Source organism: Alexandromys fortis, unplaced genomic scaffold (genome assembly GCF_014885135.2).
Source record: "Alexandromys fortis isolate MF-2015 unplaced genomic scaffold, M_Fortis_MF-2015_v1.1 scaffold_5, whole genome shotgun sequence".
In the NCBI taxonomy this organism is placed as follows: Eukaryota; Metazoa; Chordata; class Mammalia; order Rodentia; family Cricetidae; genus Alexandromys; species Alexandromys fortis.
The window spans coordinates 15,642,768-15,666,463 of NW_026067924.1; the positions used below are offsets into that span (position 1 = coordinate 15,642,768).

The 23,696-nt window shown below is 45.3% G+C and overlaps 1 protein-coding gene and 1 long non-coding RNA gene across 2 annotated transcripts in view; both read left to right on the forward strand.

Moving 5' to 3' along the window:
- The window catches only part of Carmil1 (capping protein regulator and myosin 1 linker 1), a 262,924-nt gene extending 250,112 nt beyond the window's left edge, over positions 1–12,812 (forward strand). The window contains exons 35-37 of the mRNA XM_050142253.1: positions 675–869; positions 2,848–2,985; positions 11,796–12,812. Coding sequence (XP_049998210.1) covers positions 675–869; positions 2,848–2,985; positions 11,796–11,932 — 470 coding nt within the window. The 3' untranslated portion in view covers positions 11,933–12,812. The remainder of the gene's footprint in view (positions 1–674; positions 870–2,847; positions 2,986–11,795) is intronic.
- LOC126501539 (uncharacterized) lies at positions 2,992–10,912 on the forward strand. Its single transcript, XR_007591708.1, has 3 exons — positions 2,992–5,370; positions 5,712–5,858; positions 7,847–10,912. It is a non-coding gene; the product is annotated as an uncharacterized lncRNA (long non-coding RNA).
- Positions 12,813–23,696: the final 10,884 nt, after the last annotated feature.

Below are 23,696 nucleotides of genomic sequence, written 5' to 3' on the forward strand. Positions count from 1 at the left end.
CTTCCTGTCTCTCTCCACCTGTCAGGCCCCACACTTCCTGTCTCTCTCCACCTGTCAGGCCCCACACTTCCTGTCTCTCTCCACCTGTCAGGCCCCACACTTCCTGTCTCTCTCCACCTGTCAGGCCCCAGAGAGTCCTGAAGACTTTAAATTCATGAGAAATTAGCTTCTCCTTGCATATGAATATAGCGCAGTGTATGGCGCAGAGTAAAATTTGATGTCTTATTGCAAGGGTCTCTGAGTTCTTGTCTTCCGGAAGGAAAGAATTTAGCCGTGAGTCGCTAACTGTTCAAGTGGTTTATTTATCAAAGCAAGCATGTCACAGAGACATTGAAGTGAACTGTCCCACAGTGGGCAGGCAGCCTAGCAGGCTCCACAGATAGGAATGAGGACTTAAGCCATTTGTGAGACTCCTTTGTCCAGGCTCTGCCCCTCTGCAGTCCCTGGACCAGTGCTAGAAGTCATCACATTTCCGCGAAGAAAGCCGGCTTTTCTTAGCGCTGACTGTAAAAGCACACTCGTGTGGAGATGCTTTTGTTCTCAAGATCTGTGATGCAGAATGAGAACCACAGCGTCCACCACATTTCTACATTCAGAAGATTAGTTTCTTTGACTTTTGATGTTTAAAATGGGGTTTGGACCACTTGTCATTTTAATGCCCAAATTGTACCCAGGTCTTCCAGAGGCCCGCTTTGGTTTGGGAACACCGGAAAAGAATGCCAAAGCAGAACCCAAAGTGGATGGGGGCTGCAGGTCTCGGAGCTCCTCCAGCATTCCCACCAGCCCGAAGCCCCTCCTGCAGTCCCCCAAGCCCAGCCCAGGAGCCCGGCCGTCCATCCCTCAGAAGCCAAGAACTGCCTCCCGACCTGGTAAGGGCACTAGTGGTCTGGGAGTCAGGCTGGGCCTGGTCTGGCTATAGCCACAGGTGGTCTCAAGAGTAGTTAGAATGTGGTAGACTCATTGGAGGAAAAAATGAACATAGGAAGCTGGAAGAGGAAAACACATGAAACATGCAGGAGCTGAGAACTGGGGAGGGCTAAGAGAAGAGACTCCTGTCGGTCAGGAAAGCCAGTCTGGGCATGCTGGCCCATCAGCAGAGGCAGACTTCTAAAATCAGTCTCCAGGGTATTCAAACTGTGTACACGGCCAGTTTGTGTGGTTGTACACCATGTCCTGTAGCATATCAGAGATAGAGAACAGAATTTGGCAAGCTGTGGGCCTGGTTTGAATTAAGGTTTCCTCAGATGGTGCAAGTGTTGTTCAGGCGCATTGCAGATGTGGTCGAGTATGCTAGGTACAGACTGGGTCCTCGTGGCTTCCAAGTCCAAGAGACTTAGCCTTCGGCCAGATACAAAGGTGTTTGCCGAGCTAAGGTAGAAGGTCTTACAGAAGAAACTTAAAAATACTAAGAATTGGTTGGGTTCTGTCTTATTTTCTTATGCAAAAAAAAATATGTCTATATCAAGTCTTTGAGAAATAATTGTGAGAATTTTCAAAACATCAGAGTTTGAGAGGACAGATAAACCTCTCCTCCTCTTCTCCATATTTCCCCGGGAGGGTCGGAAAGCAGGGTAGAGAGGCAGCCAGTTCTTTGCCATCTTCATCATCACCCTTGTTATTTATTGCCTTTCTCTTTATGCTCCAATTGGCAAGCTGCGGCAGGAGAATAGGTATGAGTTTGCAGTTAGCCTGGGATACACAGTGAGTTCTAGGCCAGCCTGGGCCGCAGGGTGAGACACAGTGAAGACAGACTAAGGAAATGAACAGCAGAGAATTGTGAATGAAGGCTTGATGTTTTTCTGAGCTCTATGGGTTTCTAGTTTGAAGTAAGCAACTCTGCTCTACTTCATGGAGAAGCTCAGTTGGCCAGTTCCCAATATCAAATGTAAAGCTGGCTAGAGTCCTTTTATTTTTTCACTTTCAGCTGTGCTGTTGATCTCATTGTATATTTTATATCAAAACTTAGGCTCATAAACTGATAGGTGTTTTGATAAAGCTTGAGGATTCAGCAGTATTTTTAAATGTTCCTCTTCAGGACAATTCTGAGAGATGATGGAGTCACTGTGTCTGGTCATAGCTTCACTTCTTTGGTGGCACAAACAGGAGACTAGAAGTGAGAAAGACTGAGGAGAGCCTGCCTGTCGGCTGTCTGTCCTTCACACATGTGTACACACACGTACACACTTGCTTGAGAATCCCACACGCTGAGGAAGAAGGGAAAGGGCCCACCCAGTTCCTTAAGTTCTTTTGATTTTGGTGAAGCAATGCTGGCTTTCCGATAAGAGCCTAAAATCCTAATCCCTACTGTCTTTACACCCTTTTAGTCCAGAAGATCATTTAATCTCCTTGTGGGTCCAGAAACCAAAGTCCTTGATGGGTCTAAAAGTCCATGATTTCAGATTACTCCTGGGGCAATGGATTCTATGCTGGTAGCTACATGAACGTGTGTGTGTGTGTGTGTGTGTGTGTGTGTGTTGTGACTTACTAGCTCTGACAACTGATAAAGATATTATGTTACATATAGTACATGTTTTCAGACATTCAACAACTTTATGTCTGCAGCGGAAGGAACCTGTGGTTCACTCCTAGCCTCATTTTCAAGCATTAGTATAGACTGAGATCTGTACATATGTCAACTTTTTATAATTGTCCTTGCTTTTTTTAAATTGATTGTTCTTAAATGCCAATTACTTCTCTTAGCAGAAATACAGAAGGAACTTTTGACTAGAAACATTCTATGATAGTTTTTCTCTATTTGAGTCACCTGTATGTAAAGGTTTATCTGGCTTATATGCTTGGGAACACAGTTTGTAGAACAGTTTGTTTTGTTTCTTTGTACCTCTGTAGAAGATCCAGACTCTCCATCTGGTCCTAGTTCCCCTAAAGTTGCTCTTCTTCCACCCATCCTCAAAAAAGTCCCCTCAGACAAGGAGCGTGATGGCCAGAGCAGCCCTCAGCCCAGTCCCAGGACCTTTTCCCAGGAAGGTAAGAACATCTTTCCTCTGGCTCTATTCACCCCAGAGAGTGTCATTTCAAAAGGAGGGGACTTAGTCCCAGACTAAACTAGAAGCCTGGAGTTCGTCAGAATCCCTTGGGTTGACTATGGGAACCAGAGTGGGCTCTTGATTTGGCATTATGTCTGACATTAGGACTTCATGAAGAGAAGTCAAAAAATATAGCTGAGCCATCTCACCAAAGCCCCACCTTCTCCACAGGAGTGATTACTGCATACTTCTCAGCTAGCTTACAGCCTATTAGGGCACAATTTTGAATAGGTTTCTAGATCCCATTATTTCTAAGGAAAGCACCCCTAGTTAGCTTGCCACCATTGCCATGGTTCAAGGGCCATGGGGACATTAATTTTGCCATCTTTGCCATGGATAAGGAGCAGGCCATCTGCCCTCAGGAACCTCGAAGCTGCAGTACTCTTTGGGTCGTGAGTAAATGTTCTGCCTTCTCGGAGTGTGGTCCCCGTGTAGACACTCCCAGGGCATCTCTGCACAAATGTGTTCCCTCCAGTTCCCTGAGGTGGGAATGGTGGTTGCCTGCGATTTGCTTGCTGCCCTTCAGGAACAGACTTGAGCCCCCAAACAGGGGTAAGGCAGGCCAGGGTAACAGTAGCATCTTTGATGTTTCTTTCATCTCTCCCGCTTATTTTAGGCTCTGTTATGTCATTTCTTTATTTTTAGTTTTATTTTGAGGCAGGGCTCTCTTGATGTAGTGACGTGCCTGAAACTCACTATGTAACTTAGACTGGCTTCAGTCAAATTCACGGTAACTCTCCTGCCTTTGCCTCCCAAATGTGGGGATTATAGGAGTGAGTCACCATGCCTGGCCTCCCCGATTTCAAATGCACAGCTGGCTTTTGGGTTACGTGTCACACAGGGCTGCTTCTGCACTAGATACGTGATGTAAGAGAGCTCTTAGCCCCCACATGCAGATCCTGGCTGTGCTTTGGGCTGCACTGTTAACATTATATTTGTTTGGTGAATTCTGTTACTTCCCTGGCTCTGATATCTCCTGTTTTCTCTTCTTAGCAGTAGTTGGGTAGAAGCTAATCGTAGGCACAGCTGCCTATTATCCTTATGTGTTAGTGGGTCTAATAAAGACAAATAAATAATACTTTTTTTGCTCTTCTGTCTCCATTCTGCAACTTTATTTGTTAGGTGGAAGTTTCTCTCTCTTACTGTTTATAGAGAAAAGAAGGTGGGGATTTGCCTGAAGGTGTTAAATACTTTTGTCAAAGAATCCAAAAAGGGGTCTGGTATCAATTCTCATTTCACAACGAGGGGATAGATGCTGTACTTGGTGTCCTAGCCACCGCTTTAGCACGAGCCAAAATTTGAGTGACTTCACTCTCACAGTGACCTACACTGTTAAAGAACCTTTCATCATGATCTTCAAAGCCACCTCGGGCCCCGAGAGCCCCTCACAGCCAGGTTGCCCATCCAGCTCCTTCCCAGTGGCACCCTTGCTGTCTTTCCTTCTGCAGTTTCTGGCGTTTCCTCTTAGCTTTTAAGGAAGCTTTGAAAATGCCTGAGAGGATTTTAATGGGGGGGGGGTGATGTGTGGAAATAGTCATCTTGTTAAAAACGATTGAAATGTGGAAGAATTTACACAAAACAGGGTCGGTGGGGGGCCAGAGAGTTGAGTTTAGTACATTTCTGATTAGCATAACTTTTAGAAAATGATACCTGCTTGGAAGCATCCAATCTATAGCCCAAGAGCCATCTGAGTTTGGCTGAGGACAGATATGACTCTGGCCCAACCCAAAATGATAAGCTAACTTTAAGCAGTTGTGTTTTCAGCAGGTGTTTGTAGGGTTGGGGTTTTAAATTTTGTTTTGTTTTTAACTAATAGCTGATAGGTGATCAAAGCTATTGGGAGGAGGAATGTGTCCTGGAGCCTCTGGTGACAACACAGGTCGCATAGGACACTGCTGGCCAGGTCAGAGCTGTTGTGAAATGCAAAGAATTCCAAATAAGGGAGCCGTCGCTCAAGAACTAGTGGTGCTTCATATGCTTGTCTAGCATGGGCTGATTGAAACTACAGAGCCCGGGGTTGCTTTACTGCCTAGACCAGAAAGGAACTAGCCACACATCACAGTACACTGCAGTGATGGCAGGCGAAAATACACAAGGTCTGGGCACAGCTTTCAGGCATTTGGGGGTTAAGATTTTGACTTCGGCTTCTCAACTAGCTGGTCTTCAATGGGAGTGGAAGACACGGCAGCCACTCATGAGCCCTGCCTTTCTCTTTAGAAGCCGTCCCTATTGTCTTTTCCTGTTGTACATTATTTATGCTGGTTACTTCATTTCCTTGTTCTCTGCCTCCCTCTGGACTAGCGTGCCCAACTAATTTCTGAAACAGGTAAATGACTGTAATTCTTCCGGATTATTTCATAGTGTATGTGATTTTTGTTAATCCATCGTGGAATCAAAATTGTAAGGCTGGGGCATTTTTTGTTACTAGCTCTCTGGGGCAAGATCAGGACTCACCTCATTTTGCACATTTCCATAATGTTGGCTGTTGAATTCTGTAGACAACTGTGGATCTGCCCAGGACTAATAATATGCTTAAGTTCTTGGAATCCTAACTCGGGGTGGATAAGCTGATATTTAAGTTTTAATATAAATAATTTTAACGTGGATGTCGACACATTGATGTATTTGCTACTATAAAGGGTAAAACGGATCCCTTTTCCTTAGTAGTGCAAAGAGGAGATTATTTCAAAAGACATTCAGATCATGACAGTGGCAAGCCTTCCAGTAGAGGGAAAAGATCTTCAAAACCCTACTCCACCATTGCGGAAGAGGAAGTGAATGCACCTGGGTACAGGAAGTCACAGCCAACAAATGGTTAGAGCCTTCGGTTTTCATCCCTCGCTGACCTGAAGCTGATGAACTGGCACTAACAAACGAGCTTTAATTGAGTAACTGCTGTTGAGGGCTGGGTCAGAGACTTCATAGAACTGAATTCTTATTCTACCCGGCAACAGGATGGTCCCTGCATGGGGAGGTGGGAGAATATTAAGTCAAAATCTAAAACTAGACAATGGGGAGCTTCAAGTTACCTTAGAGGTTTGTCTATTCAAATTTTAGTGAGCATAAAAGTTAATTTTCATATTGGGGTCATAGCTCTCATTCTCTTCCTTTCTACATTTTTTTCCCATCAAGTTTCCATGAGTTAAGCTAGAAATTCATAGAGTGGTAGAGAATAGTTGCCCACAGAACATTGATCTAAGATGGAACCCAAACACTGTGTTAAGGAAAGATCAACAAGAAGCCCCCAGCAACATGCAGACCTTGAATTACATACATGACTTTTCAGGGAAAGTTTTCCATCTTGAGAGGCAGGTCACTGTATTGGCCAGCACTTGCTTTTTCTGCTCTGTCTTCCATCAGATTATGTGGCAAATTCTCCTCAGATGAGAGCAGTTCCAGGGGACAACTACGGAAAGACGCCAGTCAGGTGGCGCCCTCTAGGTGGTTAGAGCCTGCACTGCTGGCATAGGGAAGATGCCTTCCCATGATTAGAGTGCAAGGAAAACAGCATAGCAGAGAACAAAGAATGTTCCTAGCTCAGCGACCACAGGAGATCTCCTCAAAGGACGCCTGCCCTTGGAGGGAATGAAGCGCTTTGCTTCCACAAAGCTTTATCACAGGTTAACATGTGAGGGTATTTAGATGTCTGGGATCAGGCATGAGGTCAATATTTTAATGTAGTGGACACGATGACCTTCATTTTCCTCTGAGTATTCCAGAATCCAAGTTGATGAGAGTGACCTTATGACAGGGAAAACTTATTCTTAGGGAACTTGGGGACGGATGCAAGTCTCACAAAGACCCTACCCATTCATCACCAGCAAGAGCATCCAGGGCCTGGCTTGTGAGCCGGTGCTATGAGAGGCTCCTATGGCTCTTTCCTGTTGCTCTGGAATTAACGAGCTGGATAATAGGTGGAGTTAAGGGATGGCCCACCGCACAAAGCAGGAGTAACAAGTCATGTACGGATAGAACATTCATTCTCTTTGGACCAAGTAGCATCTGTCCTGGAGAAAATGAATAGAATTGGTCCTTTGCTTTGAGTGGATGTGGTGGGTGGATATGGTACTCAGGATGGAATGTAGGGCCTTACAACTGCCTAACAGACTCTGTGCTGCTCGGCTGCCTTCCACACGTGAACTTTGCTCTCAGCTGATTCCCTGTGTCTTTATCACAGAGCTGTAAAAATACTTCTCTTTCTAAAAGATGCAGTCTGATGTTAACAGAACAGAAACAACTCTTAATTTCATTCATAGGAAAGTCACATCCGTGAGTAGCTGCAACATGTGTGAAGAGCCAAAGAGTTATTTTTCTGAAACTTAATAAGACAACAAATCTACTCTCTCTTTCATTAAGTACAGTTGAGATTACATGGATGTTTCTAGATCCTGGAAATTTGTGTTTTCAACTCTTAGAGCCACTGATGTACATCTCTCACTAACAAGGCACACGTGGTGCAGAAATAAGACCCACTAAAAGCGCTTACATAGCACTCAGGATGCCCCTCCCCTAGGCACATCCGTCTGCCAATAGGACATTGAGTTAAAGGGGATGGTTTGCAGGGATAGGCCAACTCCCAACAGTGAGAGGAAGCCCTGTGTCGATCTCTGACATTCCTGCAACCTCGAGGAGTTAGGGAGTTACCATTCTCCTTGTCATGGGTTGGGTCAAATTTTGGTAGGATTAAACGGGACCATCTTGTATTAGCTCTTCTACCTTGATTTCTTGAAATCGGGAAACCCCAAAATTTTCACAGGTGCTTCAATTAAAGTCATTGACGTCTAATATGTTTGTTTTGTTAGTGCCTATTCTTCTCACGTTGCCTTCACCTTTGAGAACTACGTAGCCTCTGCTTTTCGAGTAGTTTCTGGTTAGTTTGTTTTTAATGCGTTACCAAAGCAATTGACAGAAACGTGGTGTGAACTCTCAAGTCTTAAGAACAATCTTGTGATACTGATCCAGCTTTCTCAATTTCCCACGCCTTGTACTCATGAAACAAATGGCAGCTGTTGTTCTCAAAGCGTGCTGCGTATTTGATCATGGTTGACCTGGTTTTAATGGTGTGGCTGTTTAGAGACTGAGTTCATGTCCTCTCCTCTCTGAGTGTAAGATGTGATATTTTTATTAGCAAATATCCTATTTTCTTGAAGAAAATAGCTGCGTTTGTGTGGCTTCATTCGTGTCGCAGAGCTTTCTATCTGTGCCATCTGACTCTGGGAGTCCCTTTCTTATCCCTTGGTGCTTCTGTCGTCCAGCGTGAAGCCGAGGACGCATGCCTGGTCTCACAGTCTGTGAACTAGTGCTCGGCTCAACTTCCTTCCCCCGATCCAGATCCAGGTTCCCCTTCCTGCGTGAGAATTCTACAAGAGCAGATAATTGTAGTGTGCACACCTACTATCCCAGCCCTTGGCAGGTAGACGCCGGAGGGTCTAGAGATCAAGGTCATCCTCAGCTACAGAGAGAGTTGAGAGGAACAGAAAACTCTGTCTCAAAACAAGAAACACAGTTCTTCAGGAAAAATTTAGCAGTTGCTTGAGATTTTCCAACTATGCTGGAAAGAGTTTTTTAAAAGCAGGGCCAGCTATAGATTATTATGTTAAGAAAATGCCCTGTTTTCTCTTGGTAGATATAAATCTGCCTGGAGTTTACAATGGGGAGATCATTTCCAAGTTGCATCTGAATCTCTAATCCCACATCTGTATGTGTATTTCAGAGGGTTTGAAATTTGCATATATACATATGCAAAGTTAAATCTTTGTGTTTGGGGCTCTCTGCAACATTTATTTACAAACAAGTTGTAAATATGCAAGCCAGTGTTTCCACTTAATAAGTTAATGTTCAATCCATATCTTTTATTCATCAATAGCACATGGGTTGATAATAAATACATGTATAGATAGATAGACTCGTCCACCAGGACACCTTGGCATTCTTAACCATATTACATTGGAGGAGTTTAATCAAACGGTATGTTTTGTTTTGTTTTGTTTTGTTTTGTTTTTACCTTGTTTTAAATCAAGGTGCAGGAATAAGTTCGAGTAATTAGTGAAAGTCTAAATTTTATAATATTTTTAAAAAATTAATTCTGGACTTTTAAGTTTCAAGCAGGCATAACTCTATTTAGACACTCCTTTAATGGAAGCCTGACAGAATCTGGTTCTATAGAATTGTAATTAGCATCTTAATTGCATGCAATCAAATAGATGTTCCCTAAGGGCTGGAAATTGACACAGTAAAGATCTCTCTTTCTACAAAGCTGTTTGCATCAAAGATCAGGACTAAGCAGGCTAGAAGACCAGTTGAGTGCTGAGCTTGGTTCAAGTGTTAGGTGAGGTTCTTCCTGCCTGTTTCCAACAGTAAGGACATGCCAGCTGCCCTAGGGTCCTTAGCACATGCAATCGTAACTTAATTATTGGAGGTGAATGTGCTTAGGATGAAATTTACCCCAGGGGTCCTCAGGATCAAACCCGAGGCCTCACACAAGCTCCACCCCTCTTGTAGAATGCTTTGTTGACGTTTGAAATTGGGATATTTCCCTCTTAGTCATCGCCTTGGTTAAACGGTAGTTCTTACTTTTACGGCGCACTCTGACTGTGCTATCCACTCGAAAGGAGCAGATTAACTTGGTGATATTTGCTCTTCCCTCCTCCCTGCTACCCCATTTTGCTGCCCCCACAGTTCCCTAACCTGGAGGACTCAAAAACTCAGTAGCAGCTTGGAAGGTCAGTGCCTTTGCTGTAGATGAAAACACAGGCTGCCTTTTCCAAGAAGATGCCCATATTGTGTCCCTCTAAATTTCACTCATGGTTGCTGTTGTGGTCCTGGTCCATAAGGTTACTTCTGCTTTTACCTGCGACCAAAACTTTTAGTTACACGAGTGTCTCCATATTTAGAGAGTACTTTTGTGTCATCTTATATAAGGTGGGTTTGGCCTGAGTTCCCAGGAAGCTAAAGTATCAGGAAGGATGAAAAGTTTGATTATTCCCTGAATCTAGGGTCTCAGATGGTTTCTCTGAAGAGAGATGAGCATGACCCCCTCCCGCACCCTGTTTATCTTCCCTTGAATCTCCCATCGCAGTATTAGACATTTCTTCCCATTTGTCTGTTTGTGAAGAAACGAGGTTTTGTTTTAATTAGAATGCAGAAGTTCTAGGAGACAGCTCAAGTCCCCTTTACTTTTGTGGTTGGATTTCTTGTCAGATATTCTTGGGATGGTATTGGAAGTATTCTCTGCCCCCTTGTCTTAGCACACACTCAGACTGTAAGCTTAAAGGACTCTGTGGATGTCAGCATCAAATTGGTTTTGTGACGAAGGGCAACATATTTAGGGACATTTATTTATCTTTTTTTCCCCTCCAAACCTGACTTATCAACAGCTTTCAAAGGACCAATCACACAAGTAAAAAATTTTTATCCCAATAAAAGCTTTTAAAAGCAATTGTATCTGTTCCTTATATCCCCAACCCCCTCTGAGAATTTGCCCTAAACCACTGGTGAAAAGAAGTCAGAAGTTTAAGGGACTGGAGAAATGGCTCAGTACAGTTAGTACTATAGATGGCAAGAGTGCTTCTTGCACCCATTATCAGGTGACTAAACCCAGCTGAGAAAGTCAGCTGCTTTATAATTCAATTACTTGATTTTATAATGAGATTGAAAAGGCTGTTTGTGGGTCTCCGCCCTTCAGGATTTAGTGTAATTTCAATTTAATGTCTTTCCCAGAACTGAAGACTGTGTTCCTGGTTGGGTCTTCTTCTTGAGTGACGGATTAGTTGTGGGTGTTTTTGGTTTTTTTTTTTTTTTTTTTTTTTTTTTTTTTTTTTTTTTTTTTTTTTTTTTTTTTTTTTTTTTTTTTTTTTTTTTTTTTAGCAGCTTTCCAAGTTTGGTGTTTTTAGCTCAGATGGCATCTCCTCAGTAGGCATGGGAGTAATGTTTAATAGCTTTATTAAATATCCCTGGAGTTTAGCCTCTGAACTGAATCTTTCCCAGGTGTGGTGGCAGAGGAACCAGGATGCAGAGAGAAAGAACACAGGCTTTAAAGAGAAAACTAGACAAAACCTACCTGTGTGATTAGGAAGAACACAGGCGCATGACCAAAGCCAGGTCCAGCTGTCCTGTGACCCCTTCCAGTTCCGTATCGCCAGTTCCAACAGACAACAGGAGTGGGTGCTTTGCTGCAGGGTTGAATCTGTCACAAGCATTATTTAATCCCTTGTCACAGATTTTATCCATAGGGAGTGAGGCATAGGCGTTCTGAAGCACAGGACGACAGGTCCGTCTGCGTTCCTCCCCCACTGCAGGAGTAACCAGCTTTCGGGCTCTGCAGAAGGCATGGCATTAGAACCCAGTCCAGCCAGCACCTCTGCAAGTCTCTGTGTGTCCTGTCCTCTGTGCCGTGTATGGGGCAGTCTTGGCTGTGGAGGTCGCCTGGCTCAGAGCAGCCTCAGTGACTCCTGGCGGCTTCTCCCGCTTGCCTACCACCTCCACCTTTGGTTCTCCTCCACATCTATGCTGGGTTCACCCTAGCATAGACTGGACTTGTGCGTGCGTGTTTGCTTGTGTCCACTTGCTTGTGGTTTCTTTGGTGTGTCCTTGACTTCTATCCAGAGTCTCTAAGTTCAATAGCTGGTTTGAAAAAGTCCATCATGACTCCCCCTCCCCCCACTTCTCAGGGTCCCTCGCCCCACTGTTGGCCAGGTCCTGTAATATTGCCCTGTCAATAAATTGTCCCTCTTCCTTACCTTCTGATTTCAGTCTCAAGGAGAAGCTGGGGTCCGCAGGCCCAGGAGTATCAAGAACAAAAGCAGCGGTCCTCCGGCAAAGATGGTCACCAAGGGAGCAAATCCAGTGACTCCGGTGAAGAGGCAGAAAAAGAGTTTATTTTTGTGTAATGGTGCCCACCCCAAGCCTTCCCATGCAGGGTGCTCTCCTCAGCCCTCAGAGAGGAGCCGCGGGCAGTGCGTCTTCTCCCTTCTCTGGTGCTTTCTTCTTTCTCTCCTTTCCTTCTTTTTCTAAGAAAAAGATATAAAAAGTCCACTTTTTGGTTCTCAAAGCACATTTTTGGTCTCACTCCATTCTCAGCATTTGTTTTCCAAACGTTGTTTCTTATGCCTTCAACAAAAAGCCAGCAATTATTCCACGGGCCCTACTTGAATTTCTCTGAGGCAGCTACACATTGCCCTGCATGGTGTGGTTTTCGGAAGTTAATGAAGTAACTGGACTCCCACCCGAGTAACCATCCAGGAAACCCTGGGGTACTGCAGGGTGTTTTTGTGTCAGATCCACACATGACTCGATATAGCAATTTATTCTTGATGTATGCGATTGCACATTGTAATTATATTAACAGAGCACACTAATAAATAATTTGTATAAATTATATATATTAGATCTCGGGCATTGTTCTTACATTCTTCTTGGGGGGAGCACTGCCTCCCCTGTGGAGAATTGTACATTTAAAGCTTGGCTGGTAGCCTTTGCAGACCATCGGCAAGCGCAGCGAAGAACAGAGTGTGAGCAGCCCGGATTCATGTATATAGTTGATTGGAATGAGGTCTTATGAATATTCTTGTTTTTGAAGGCCTTTAATTTCTGTCTGCCTATTAGCTTTTAATGTGTGGTTTTTAAGAGAAAGTTTTGGCACCTGTAAAAAAAAAAGATGTCTAAATACTACTCTTTATAAAACATCTCACAAATATTCACTTACATTACAGGCTGAAAATATTTTATTCATATGTATATTTATACCAATAAAATGATTTTCCAAGTGGAGTTTTTCCTTCCTCCAGTTCTTTTGTTAGGCCCGGCGTGTGTAGTGAGGCTGCGGCTAGGTCTCTAAAATGGTAGAATAGTCACAGTACACAGATAATCATATCATCTAGAAATCATTACTTTCAACGTAAATATAATTTGATAATTCCATGGTCTGCTCTTGCCACCGGAGCACAGATGGAATTTACTAGAAGGTCACAGAATTCTTTGTGTGCTCCGTACCCAGCCCCATGAGTTTAAGGTCATGGGAGGGGTGCTGGCTTGAGTCGGACGGGGCTGGTGTGATGTTGCTGTTTACTTTTTCCCCTCCCTTTTGCCACCCCTGAGTGGCTGGTCTGAGAGTGAATTCCAGTCCTAAAGGCAGGACCACTTGCTATCATATGACCTCATGGCAACAGATATAAAAGACTATTCTCTTTAGGTGTGGCACCAAAGTTGGAGAAGAATAAGACAGAAACAGGCATGGAACTGCAGACTGTTGGGCAGGAGACCCACAGCCCAGCTAAGCACACACTTGGAATAAGCAGCACCATTGAAGGTGTCGCTCTCCCCCCCCCCCCCATCCTCCAGGATGTTCTGGAAGTCTCAGAAAGTGATATTTGTACAAGGCTTTGAATGGATCCCTTCATAAGTACAGGGGCTGTGCCTGATTCTTAAGAATATTTTTTTTTAAGCTTGAGGACAGTTTTATTATTCTTTAAAAGAAAAGTCACAAAGCAAGGAGGCTGACCATATCGACAGCTGCCACAGGAGGGAGATAGAGAAGAAAGACATTCTTTTGACTTTGACATGGAGGCTCAGCAAGCGGCTGCCTGGCAAAAGGGAGGTAGCTTCAGAGAAACTGTGGAAAAGTCCCAAGTATCAGAGGAAGCATGCATAGGCTCAGGCCAACCACCTGAAGGAAAAGGCAAGTTGTCGCATCTTCCTGAGTGAAGACTCGAGAAGGCAGGCAGACAAAACCAAACCTCCTGGTGGCTCCACAGTAGCTCTGTCCACTCCCTCAAAGCGTATGTGGCCTCAGATTGTGTCACGGGGAGTAGTGGGGTGGTCACAAAGTGCTGCTGTCCGTGGTGATCAGATTCATATTCACTTAGAATCTTACGTGGCACAGTGTATCCCTGCTGCCCATTACACGCTTGTGGTTTCAGTGTGGAAGGCCAGGCTGTGAATAGCCTTAGTGTTTGATCAAGGCCCCTGGAGCTTACCTCTGCAACAAGAGCCACTGTGTTTTCAGACAGTGATGTGGTCAGAGCAAAAAGCTGTAACCCTTGGAACTGCAGGCAAGGATGGAGAGAAACAGAAAAGTAAGAACTGTTTTGTCCTTCTGATTATCCCTAAGGTTACATGCTGACATGTCAGGCTGACAGCCCCCAGCTTGGCTGAGGTGGCCATCCGAAGGGCAGCCCTTACTCATAAGCCCTCTACTGTCCCGGCCTGGACTTTTTTAGATTTGCCCTGGATGTCTGTCTACTCAAGTCTCCATTGCTCCCTCCCAGGCTCCTTTAAAAAAAAATTATTTATTTTTTATGTATACAATATTTTGTCTGTGTGTGTATGCCTTCAGGCCAGAAGAGGGCACCAGATCCCATTACAGATGGTTGTGAGCCACCATGTAGTTGCTGGGAATTGAACTCAGGAGCTTTGGAAGAGCAGGCAATGCTCTTAACCTCTGAGCCATCTCTCCAGCCCCCCTCCCAGGCTCCTTTCACAGCGATTTTCAGCCTGTAAATGTGAACCACAAGTATCTCCTGCCTCCTGTTCCCTGCATTGCGATGCGTTAAGGAGTGGTTCTCAACCTTCATAATGCTGTGGTGACTCTTTAATGCAGTTCCTCATGTCGTGCTGAACCCCCTCTTCATTGCTACATCCTACCTATAATTTTGCTACTATTAATGAATCATAATGCATATTTTTGGAGACAGAGGTTTGCCAAAGGGGTTGCGACCCCCAGGTTGAGAACCACTGCTTTACAGGCTTGCCCAGAAGTAAATCTGCAGGTTCATCCCCTTTCAACATCTGCTCTTCATAGAGTATAAACTGATACATTCCTCCATTCCTGTCACCTTTTATCGATCCCACAGAGTATGGGGGGAATGGCCACTCTGTAGGACCTGTGATCAGGTGCCACTTGCCTTCATTCCAGTGAAGTGAAGCAGCTGTCTCCAGTTGGAAACATGATGGGGGCAACTGCTCAGAGAGCAACAGTCCTCAGCTGCAAGACCCTGATCGGGAGGCTGGAGGACAGCAGAGCCCTACAATCCAAAGATTCCAGTATGTCGGTGAAGGGCTTGCCGAGGGCTCTGATGAGGTTCCGGCACTCTAGGCAGAGTGGGGTTTCCTACAGGTCCAAGGAAAGGTCCACATGACTCATGAACGGCCCATAGCATGGCCCTGCACTGAGGTTGTTCCTTGGTGGCAGGCAGAGAGAAACAGAGTCCTGAACGGGAGAATTCGTGACTGAAGATACGAAGGAAGAAAGGAAGGTGAGCACATTGCCGTGCCCCGCTAGACAGCTGGCTCTCTGCCCTCTGGAGTCAGGCAGTCTGGGCCTATACATTTCCTTGGGACAATGAAAATGGCAGCAGCCATTCTGCAGCCCAGGTGCCACAGATTCTGGGTCAGGCTCTTGGTAGGGAGCTTGTCCCTTTGTCATTTCTCCATACCAACAGCAGGACAGAGCTGCAGGGAGCCCGAGGAGCAGTCTGGTCTGTAGTCTGACACCTCTCTATGTGTTTTAAGCCCAGAACCCAGGCTTTAGCCAAAGAGCTAAAGCAGAAAAGGCAGCAATGACAAGGAGCTCCACAGTGTTCTGTTTGCCCCATTGTCAACAGTGTCGCATTTCCTGTCAGTGCTGGCGTTAGGCCAGGTGTGGTAGCCCACTCCAGTGATTCCAGTACTCAGGAAGTCAAGGCCAGGGATTGGGAGTTCAAGGTCATCCTCAACTTCACAGTGAATTTGAGCTAACCTGAGCTACAATAAGCTCCCTACCACCACCCCGGCTCAGAAAAAAATAACAAAAGAAATTTCTCAAAATCAGAAGCAATAGATTGTGTTGCCCAAGGGCACTGCTCTTGCTGCCCATGGGCTGGTGTCAGATTTTGAGGGAAGTAAAGAAATGAAGCTATGCTTCATCTTTATGGCCTGGACTCGATTGAGCTCAGCAGGCGGCTGGATCGCAGGCCCAGCTTAAGTGGGGGCCTGCCTCATGCTTCCACACCCAGCCTCCACACCCAGGCTCTCATACCTCTGCATCTCCTTTGGCATGCAGCGATCGTGGGGAGCCTCAACTGACAGTGAAAACATTCAGCTGAACTTCACGCCTGGAGTTATTAAACATTCTGAGGGGAGACAGGTCAAGCTGTCTACCAAAGATGAGAGGGTGAGGCAGACAGAGAAACCTGCTGGGAAGATGGTCTGGAGCTCGAACCACTGCAAAGATCCAGAGTAAAACACATGGATCCTGCATGCAGGAGGGTTTTAAACACTGTAGTAACCATGGGGGGGGGTTGGGGGGAGCCAGCAAAAGAGGAAACTAGTGCCAGGAGGAATTCCTCAGAAGTGGGAAGTCAGCAAGTCTGCTCTTCCATCAGGGCTGTGGACTGAACACTGGTTCCCTCTTCCCCAGAGCACGCGCTCTGTGGAATGCTGACTCTAGCAGGACTGCTCACTTAGAGGCCCTGGGGTTCTTCACCGTGACCAGGTCACTTAGAGCTTGCTGCTTCTCACACTCACTGATCTCTCCTGGTATCTTTCCCTCTGCCCAATGCCAATTCTATACAATGAGGGCAACTCACGGGCATCGGAAACTCCCTGGGCCTGGTACAGAAGATCCATGAAAATATAGTGATCCCACAGCATGCCCAAGAATGACACACTATCTACAAATATTCATTCTAAGCAGTTCCTAAGTGTCATATGACACCCCAGAGGCTGATGGGCAATCATGTTAGAGCCAGCTCAAAAGCATCTACTCAGATCCAGCAGAACAGGTCAAGTGTTCTCTCTCAGATGTCTCTGGAAATAAAATAAAAACGACTTGTATGAGTGTGTGGTTCCTTCTTCTGCCTTCTGTGTACCAGGTGTTTTCCTGGAAATTTTTCTCACTGGGTTGTCAAGATGTATCAAACTTATGTCAACAGCTATTTAGGAGAAGAATGTGGCTTTCAAAGACGGAACAGGGGTATGGACTTCAGCATATGGCGTCATCTCAAAGGCTCTCAGGAGGCAGGGTGAGTCAGCTCCGTGTGCCTGCTGCCCCTGGCCAGAAACCAGATAGAGAAATTACTTCCCTGTGTCCAAAGGAGCACTGACAGCATTCTGTCTTCCTAGAGAGGGCCTCAGAGGATGATGTCATGTAATTTTTTGTTGGGTATGGAGAGACTATCAGATGGAAGCCACTTAAGAGATGGTTGGGGGCACGTGTTATAACTTAAAGATGTTAAAGATTGGTAAAAAAGAGGCTACCACAAGCTCACCCTTCAGAGGAGCTTTATTTATAGCATGAAAGTCACAGATAGCCATGAAGGGGTCCTGAAAAGGGAGAGAACCAGTCCTAGGGTCAGAAAATGTTTCACGGGACAGCTCTCAGGGCTAGTGTGATGGGGTCCTAAAGAGAGAGCGACAAACCCTGCAGTGCTGGAGAGCCAAGCAGGGTTTTCTTGCTCTTAGAAACTTTGGAGGATGGGGGTGTTAGTTCTAGCCTCTGTATTAGAAGTCACAGGACACCGATGAAAGCAAGTAAGCTTTCAGTGTTGTCCTGGGTGTGGGAGAGGACAGTGTTGTCCTGGGTGTGGAAGAGGACAGTGTTGTCCTGGGTCTGGGAGAGGACAGTGTTGGCCTGTGTCTGGAAGAGGACAGTGTTGTGTGCTGCAGCTGCAAGAGAAACGGAAAGACTTAGAGGGTTGTGAGGCATTGTGTGCTTGCTTATCAACTGTTTGCAGAGAGGGAAGGACCACGGGGGCTGTGGCCTGATTTCGGGATGAGAAAGCAGCTAGAAGGTCTGTGATCCAACAGTCCATGCCTTCTGGAGACTGAAGCAGAAGGATTGCCATGAGTTTAAGGCCAGCTTGCAATACATAACAAACACCAGGCCAGTTGAGGCTACGTAGTAAGATCCTATCTCAGAAGTACAGAAAGGGAGACTGAGGGAAAGAGAGGAGAAGGGGGAAGATGGAGACTGATTCACAGGTAAGCGGGCAGCCTTTACTCTGCGAGGCTGTGTGGAAACTGCAAGTTTGGTGACGCACCAGAGGGAGCAAGGGAACTAGGCAGACAGGTCTGTGCACTGAACTCTCTGTAAGACGGTATGGTGAAGGAGGGCGTTACAAACAGAAAGTAAAATGTCTCCCATAGGCTCATGTATTTGAATGGTCTTCAGTTAGTGGCACTGTTGGGGATGTTGGTAGTATGGTCACAGCAAGTGGTCACTTGATGGTCATAGCCCAGCTCTGTCCACTGCCATGTGGAGAAGACGCAACCACATTGTTCCCAGTGCCATGGACCAAGCGTCTCTGCTTGTCGTCCCCACCATGGTGGATTGAAATCCTTCTGAAACTGTGAGCCAAGTAAACCATTACTCCCTTAAACTGCTTCTTTCAGTTCCTCTGTCACAGCCATGTGCTAAGCAGTGCATAGGTCACCCAGGTTTGGGGCTGACTCGTTTAAATACTCTCAGTGGAACCCGGGGTAGAGTGGCTGACCTGGGTTCTCATTTAGGAGTGTTCTTTAGCAATTCATGAAAGACCACCATGTAGTAGGGACTCTTTTAACTACCCAGCCTTGTAGCTTAATGCCCGTCACTAGGGGATGTCACTGTAAGAATGGCTTCTAAGCCTGGCTTGCAAACCACTATGTAAAACAAAACAGAACAAAATCCATGTTACTGATGAGTTCAACTGACAGTGGGGGGGAGGGGGAGAGAGAGAGAGAGAGAGAGAGAGAGAGAGAGAGAGAGAGCGAGCTGTTTGGGGAGCACAGACACGGTAATTTGATTAATTCTCCTGGAAAGTGAAAAGGACAAGAGGAAGGAACCTGCAGCTCTCTAAATCTGATTTCCCCTAATAGAATACTAAGTATACTTTCTGGTTGCTTGTCCTTGTCACAGAAGGCTGTGAGGTGAATGTGTGGTGACACTCTGTCCGGATGTCTGACTCCCCCTGCACTGTGAGCATTAAAAGAAGTCGAAACCCCAACATGGATGGAGATTTCTAGAGAAAATGCACCCTGCTTCTGGGATTCTACGTGTTTGGGGCTCAGGGGGCAATGCTGAGAGCAAACACTCATACTTCTGCCTCCCCTGTCTCTTTTCTCCTCTAACCTCCTGCCTTGCCTCCCCATGCTCCAGATTTACTGGCACCCTGTCAGCTCCCCAAAGGACTTGCTCATAGTTGCACCCCTTTCCCCGGTGGCTCCCCAAATGACCGAGTAAAGGAGGACTATAAAAGTCCAACCTCTCCACAACACAGCTGTGGATGGTCCATCTATGTTCTGAGCGCTACTTCAGGAAGACGGAGGCTTCCAGTGTGGTGGCACCCCTCTCGTTGTTCTCTCTGCTCACCTGACTCAATCTTTCCCTCAGAGGTGGACCCAGAAACTCAGACTTCATCTCTGCATTGGCATTCTGCAGAATATAGCCAGGGCAACTTTAACCAAGTGATGATTTCTAACAGGACTGATTTCCAGTGCGTAGCTTGCTGTGGAATAATCTCTTTGTAGACTGTGACGATGTGTCTTTGCCAAAGTACCTTATGATTTTTTTTTAAAAAAAGCTGAATGTCCAATAGCTAGGCAGGAGGAGGTTAGGTGGGACTTGGGGAAGAGAGAGAGAGGAAGAGGGATGAATCAAGGCCCAGAGGGACACCAGAGGTCACAGAGAGGAAACGGGGTGCAAGATGGAAGAGAGGTAAAAGGCCACGAGGAAAAACAAAATTTAATATAAATGGGTTAATTCAAGTTGTAAGAGCTAGTGGGACAGGTCTAAGCTACAGGCAGAGCTTTCATAATCAATGATAAGTCTCCCTGTTATTTTCTGTGAGCTGGCAGTCCAAAGAAAACTCCACTTCAGTAGCTGACTCACAATGGGGAGGTGTCATGGAGACTCAGCTCTTTCAAGTGACACCTTCATGTCCCTTCCCAGTATACACTCTGCCAATCTCTTCCTTTAAGGACCATGAGGTCCAGTTGTAAGGCATTTTCTCATTTAGTGATCAATGGGGAAGGGCCCAGCCCGTTGTGGGTGATGCCATCCCTGGGCTGGAGGACCTGGATTCTATAAGAAAGCAGGCTGAGCAAGCCAGTGAGCAGCTCATCTTCATGGCCTCTGCGTCACCTCCTGCCTCCAGAATCCTGCTGTGTTTGAGTTCTTGCCCTGACTTCCTTCAGCGAGGAACAGCAGGTGAAAATGTAAGTCAAACCCTTTCCTCCCCAACTCGCTGTTTGGTTGTTTAGTTGCAGCAATAGAAACCCTAACACAAGCCCTTAGAGGATTCTTCTGTTCTTCGGCTTTGCTAGTGCTTTCTCTATCCCCCAGTGCCAGGCATCCACTGACCTGCCCCGCAACGCTGTGAATTTCTCATGGGTGTTTTTTGAGTGGAATGAAACAATGTAACTTATTTTGTTTTCCACTGCTTTCACTCAGAGTTTCCAAGTTTCTCCCACATTGTAGTACATATCATTTCTTACTTTTTTAAATAGCCATATTCTGTGCTATTATGTGAATATATTGTGCTTTATTTTTCTATTTTCTCTCCTGTTCATTTGCTTTTTTTCTCTTCTTGTCATGAATAACACTGTCAAGATCTATGTAAGGCGTTTTGTAGATGGGTTGTATTTTTGAAAACTAAGTTTTATATATATTATGTAAATTTATATGTATAGTATTATATGATCTATGATATAAAATAAAATTAAGTTTTACATATATACAAAACATCATTTTAAGTTATATCTACATACATGCCTGGACTTGAACTTGTGGCACTTCTCCTGGCTTAGCCTTCCCAGTGTTAGGGTTATAGGTGTGTATCACTATACCTGAAACTCTTTTTTCTCTCACAGCTTTTATTTTCGTATTTAAAAATATTTTGTTTAATATTTATACATGTACATAATGTGCTTTGATCAATTCCATCCTAAATTCTCCTCTTTAATTGCCCACCACAATGTTTCCTTCCAAACTTGATGTGTTCTTTGTTTTCAGTGCCCACTGAGTCCCTTTACTGCTGCCTGTGTGTGGACGGACGTGGGACCAGCTGCAGGAGCTGGATAGCCTCCCAGGGCCCAAATCCCTGAAGAAAAACCGGCTTCTCCCTCCCCACCAGCTGTCAATTGTCAGGAGCTCCTCCCATCGGGGTGGGACTTCAGGAGCTCCTCCCTGATCCATGCCGGGATTTTGAGATGGCGTGGGCTTGTGTGTGCGTAGTTCTGGCAGCTGTGAGTCCTGTGTGCCACTGCCCTGTCCTGGCGCACAAACTAGCTAACACACAGAAGTGAGAGACTATGGCGATCCCCCTCTGTTCCTTCTTTCATTCTGCATCCTGTGTGGACTGAGACAACTGCAGATGTGGACGCCATCAAGGGAAGAAGTTCTCATCAGAGTTCTCCTCCCAGGCCCCCATTCTCTGCTGCCGACACAGTTCTAATCTCTATATCCTGCAGGAGCATTGTATTTATCATGCTTCTGCCTTCCCTAGAGGAAGCCTTAAAATCAGATCAGCACACACTTAGAAGAATCTGACTGGATGACACAATTCTCGAGTGTTACTTATTGTTTGTAAATCTACCCCACGTTCCCTCCCTCATCGCCACATAAAACTCAGCCTGTCTCTGCGGACCTTGGCCTTCACTATAATATGGTTGGAAAATGGAGGAGAGCTTGACGTACGAGGTACCCGTGATTCGCCCTACCCCCCACCCCCAGCTAGTGTCCTTCCTGATAGTACAGTGCCTGTGCCACACCCAATACCGAATATCAGCAATCATCCTGCTGTTCAGATCTTCACAACCAGGGAAAGAAAGCGGTGCTGTTAAATACATCCCTCCCAGGATAGGGGCGGCAGCTGGAAGCAAGGCACACCATCTCCAGTCTGCGCTCTGTTTCCTTCTGTCCAGCTGTGTGCCTTTAGTTAATGCCAACTACTTAAGGCTTTGACATGAAATAAATTTAGGCTTGGAATGAGCGGCCACCTATAAGCCATTCTGTTTAGACCCAGAATAGCATCTGGGTTTGTCATTTTTTCCCCCAAGGAAATATCAGACCAGGGGACACCAGAACAGCTTGAAATCTCTGCATAAATATTGACATAGCAGAGCTTCCTGCAAATAAAAAGACTGTTAGCCCTTTGAGGTGTGTTCCATTCAGTTTAAAAGCGGGATTACCAGATAAGAAAGGAATTCTTGATTGCTCTGTTTGTGGGCTCTCCTAAGCCTGACTCTGATTGAAGTCTGAGTAAGTTCCTAGAAAAACATTTACTTTTCTGGAAAGGGGTTCCTCTCAGCCCACCTCACCCAACTGTATCCCCTGGGAAAACTCCTGTACCTCTGATCTGAAGTTTCCCATCTTCCATCCCAAGCAGGAACTCAGGCCCTGCTGTGATGTGGAACTGGACATAGATTTTGTCACCATGTACCCCAACTGTACTCAAAACCACTTTCTGGGGCCAAAAAGAAAAATGCAGCTACCCAAGCACAATCCTGGGCTGAGGTTTCCATGAGCAGCAGTAGACACTACATGCCAGAGTTGGCTTTGAGCCCAGGAGGCTTCCAGTTTGAAGAAGCCAGCAACCCATAGACTCTGCAGATCTCTACCTTCCAGCTTGAGAATTCAAGGAACTTGTAGTCTGTTGTGTTTGATTCTTAAAAGGTTCCTGGAGAAGACGTAATCACTAATGCCTCTGCTGCTCTCCTCACTTGCTGCATGCCCATAGCAACCGGATGCTGTTCATGGACCATTAGATGAAGGTCATATGAGGTATACTCCTCTGCTCACCCTTCTATGGTTGTCAAGGGAGGACACAGAGCACTGGCCGATGTCTTAGTCTCCTCATGTTCTCTAGATAATCAGTGTCACCCACATCTTAGGGGACACTAGAATCTCCTATAAGTAGTCTCCAGTGTGCATGGGGGCCCATGTCTGTAATCCCAGCACACTAGAGGCTGAGTCAGGGATTGTTAATTTGAGGCTTGCCTAGGCTGTGCAATGAGCTTTTTGTCTCATAACAAACAAGCAAGATACATAGAGCGTAGAACAACATGTTACTATATCATTGAAATGGATAAATCCTACATTTCAAACACAAGAGAAACAATTATGGAAATTTACTTTGTAAAGAGCCACTCAGGAAATCTCAACTCATTTGTCAAGATTATTATCATAGACCACATTCTCCATCTATGGTGGGATTAGGCTAAAAATCAACCACAAGCAATTTATTTAGGAAACGTACATACATAGGAAACAGGTTAGCTCATAGGTCAAAGGAACTCAGAAAATAATTAGAAAAAAGGTATAATTAAACAGAACTCACAGGCCATATCTAAAACAGTAGAGGAAATCTGTGGCTTTTAAATAAGTGTATTGAAAGGAAAGAAATTTGCAAATCAGTGAGTCAAATGCTCATATAATCAGGTTAAAGAAAACATTGCTTCCTGAAACATCAATGTTTTGCATGCAAAGTTTAAAGTCAGTTTGGGAAGGAGATGGCTGAGTCCTGTCCCATATGCTCACAAAGATTTAACTTTGACTTCCTTGATTTAGGAAATGCTGTGCATCAGACATGATCCCTAGTATTACTATATGTCTGTGTAATAGCAGAACATACATAAAACCAGAGTGAAGAAGGTGAAAAAGAAAATTTCAAGGCCTATACTATGATTGTAAAATTAAAT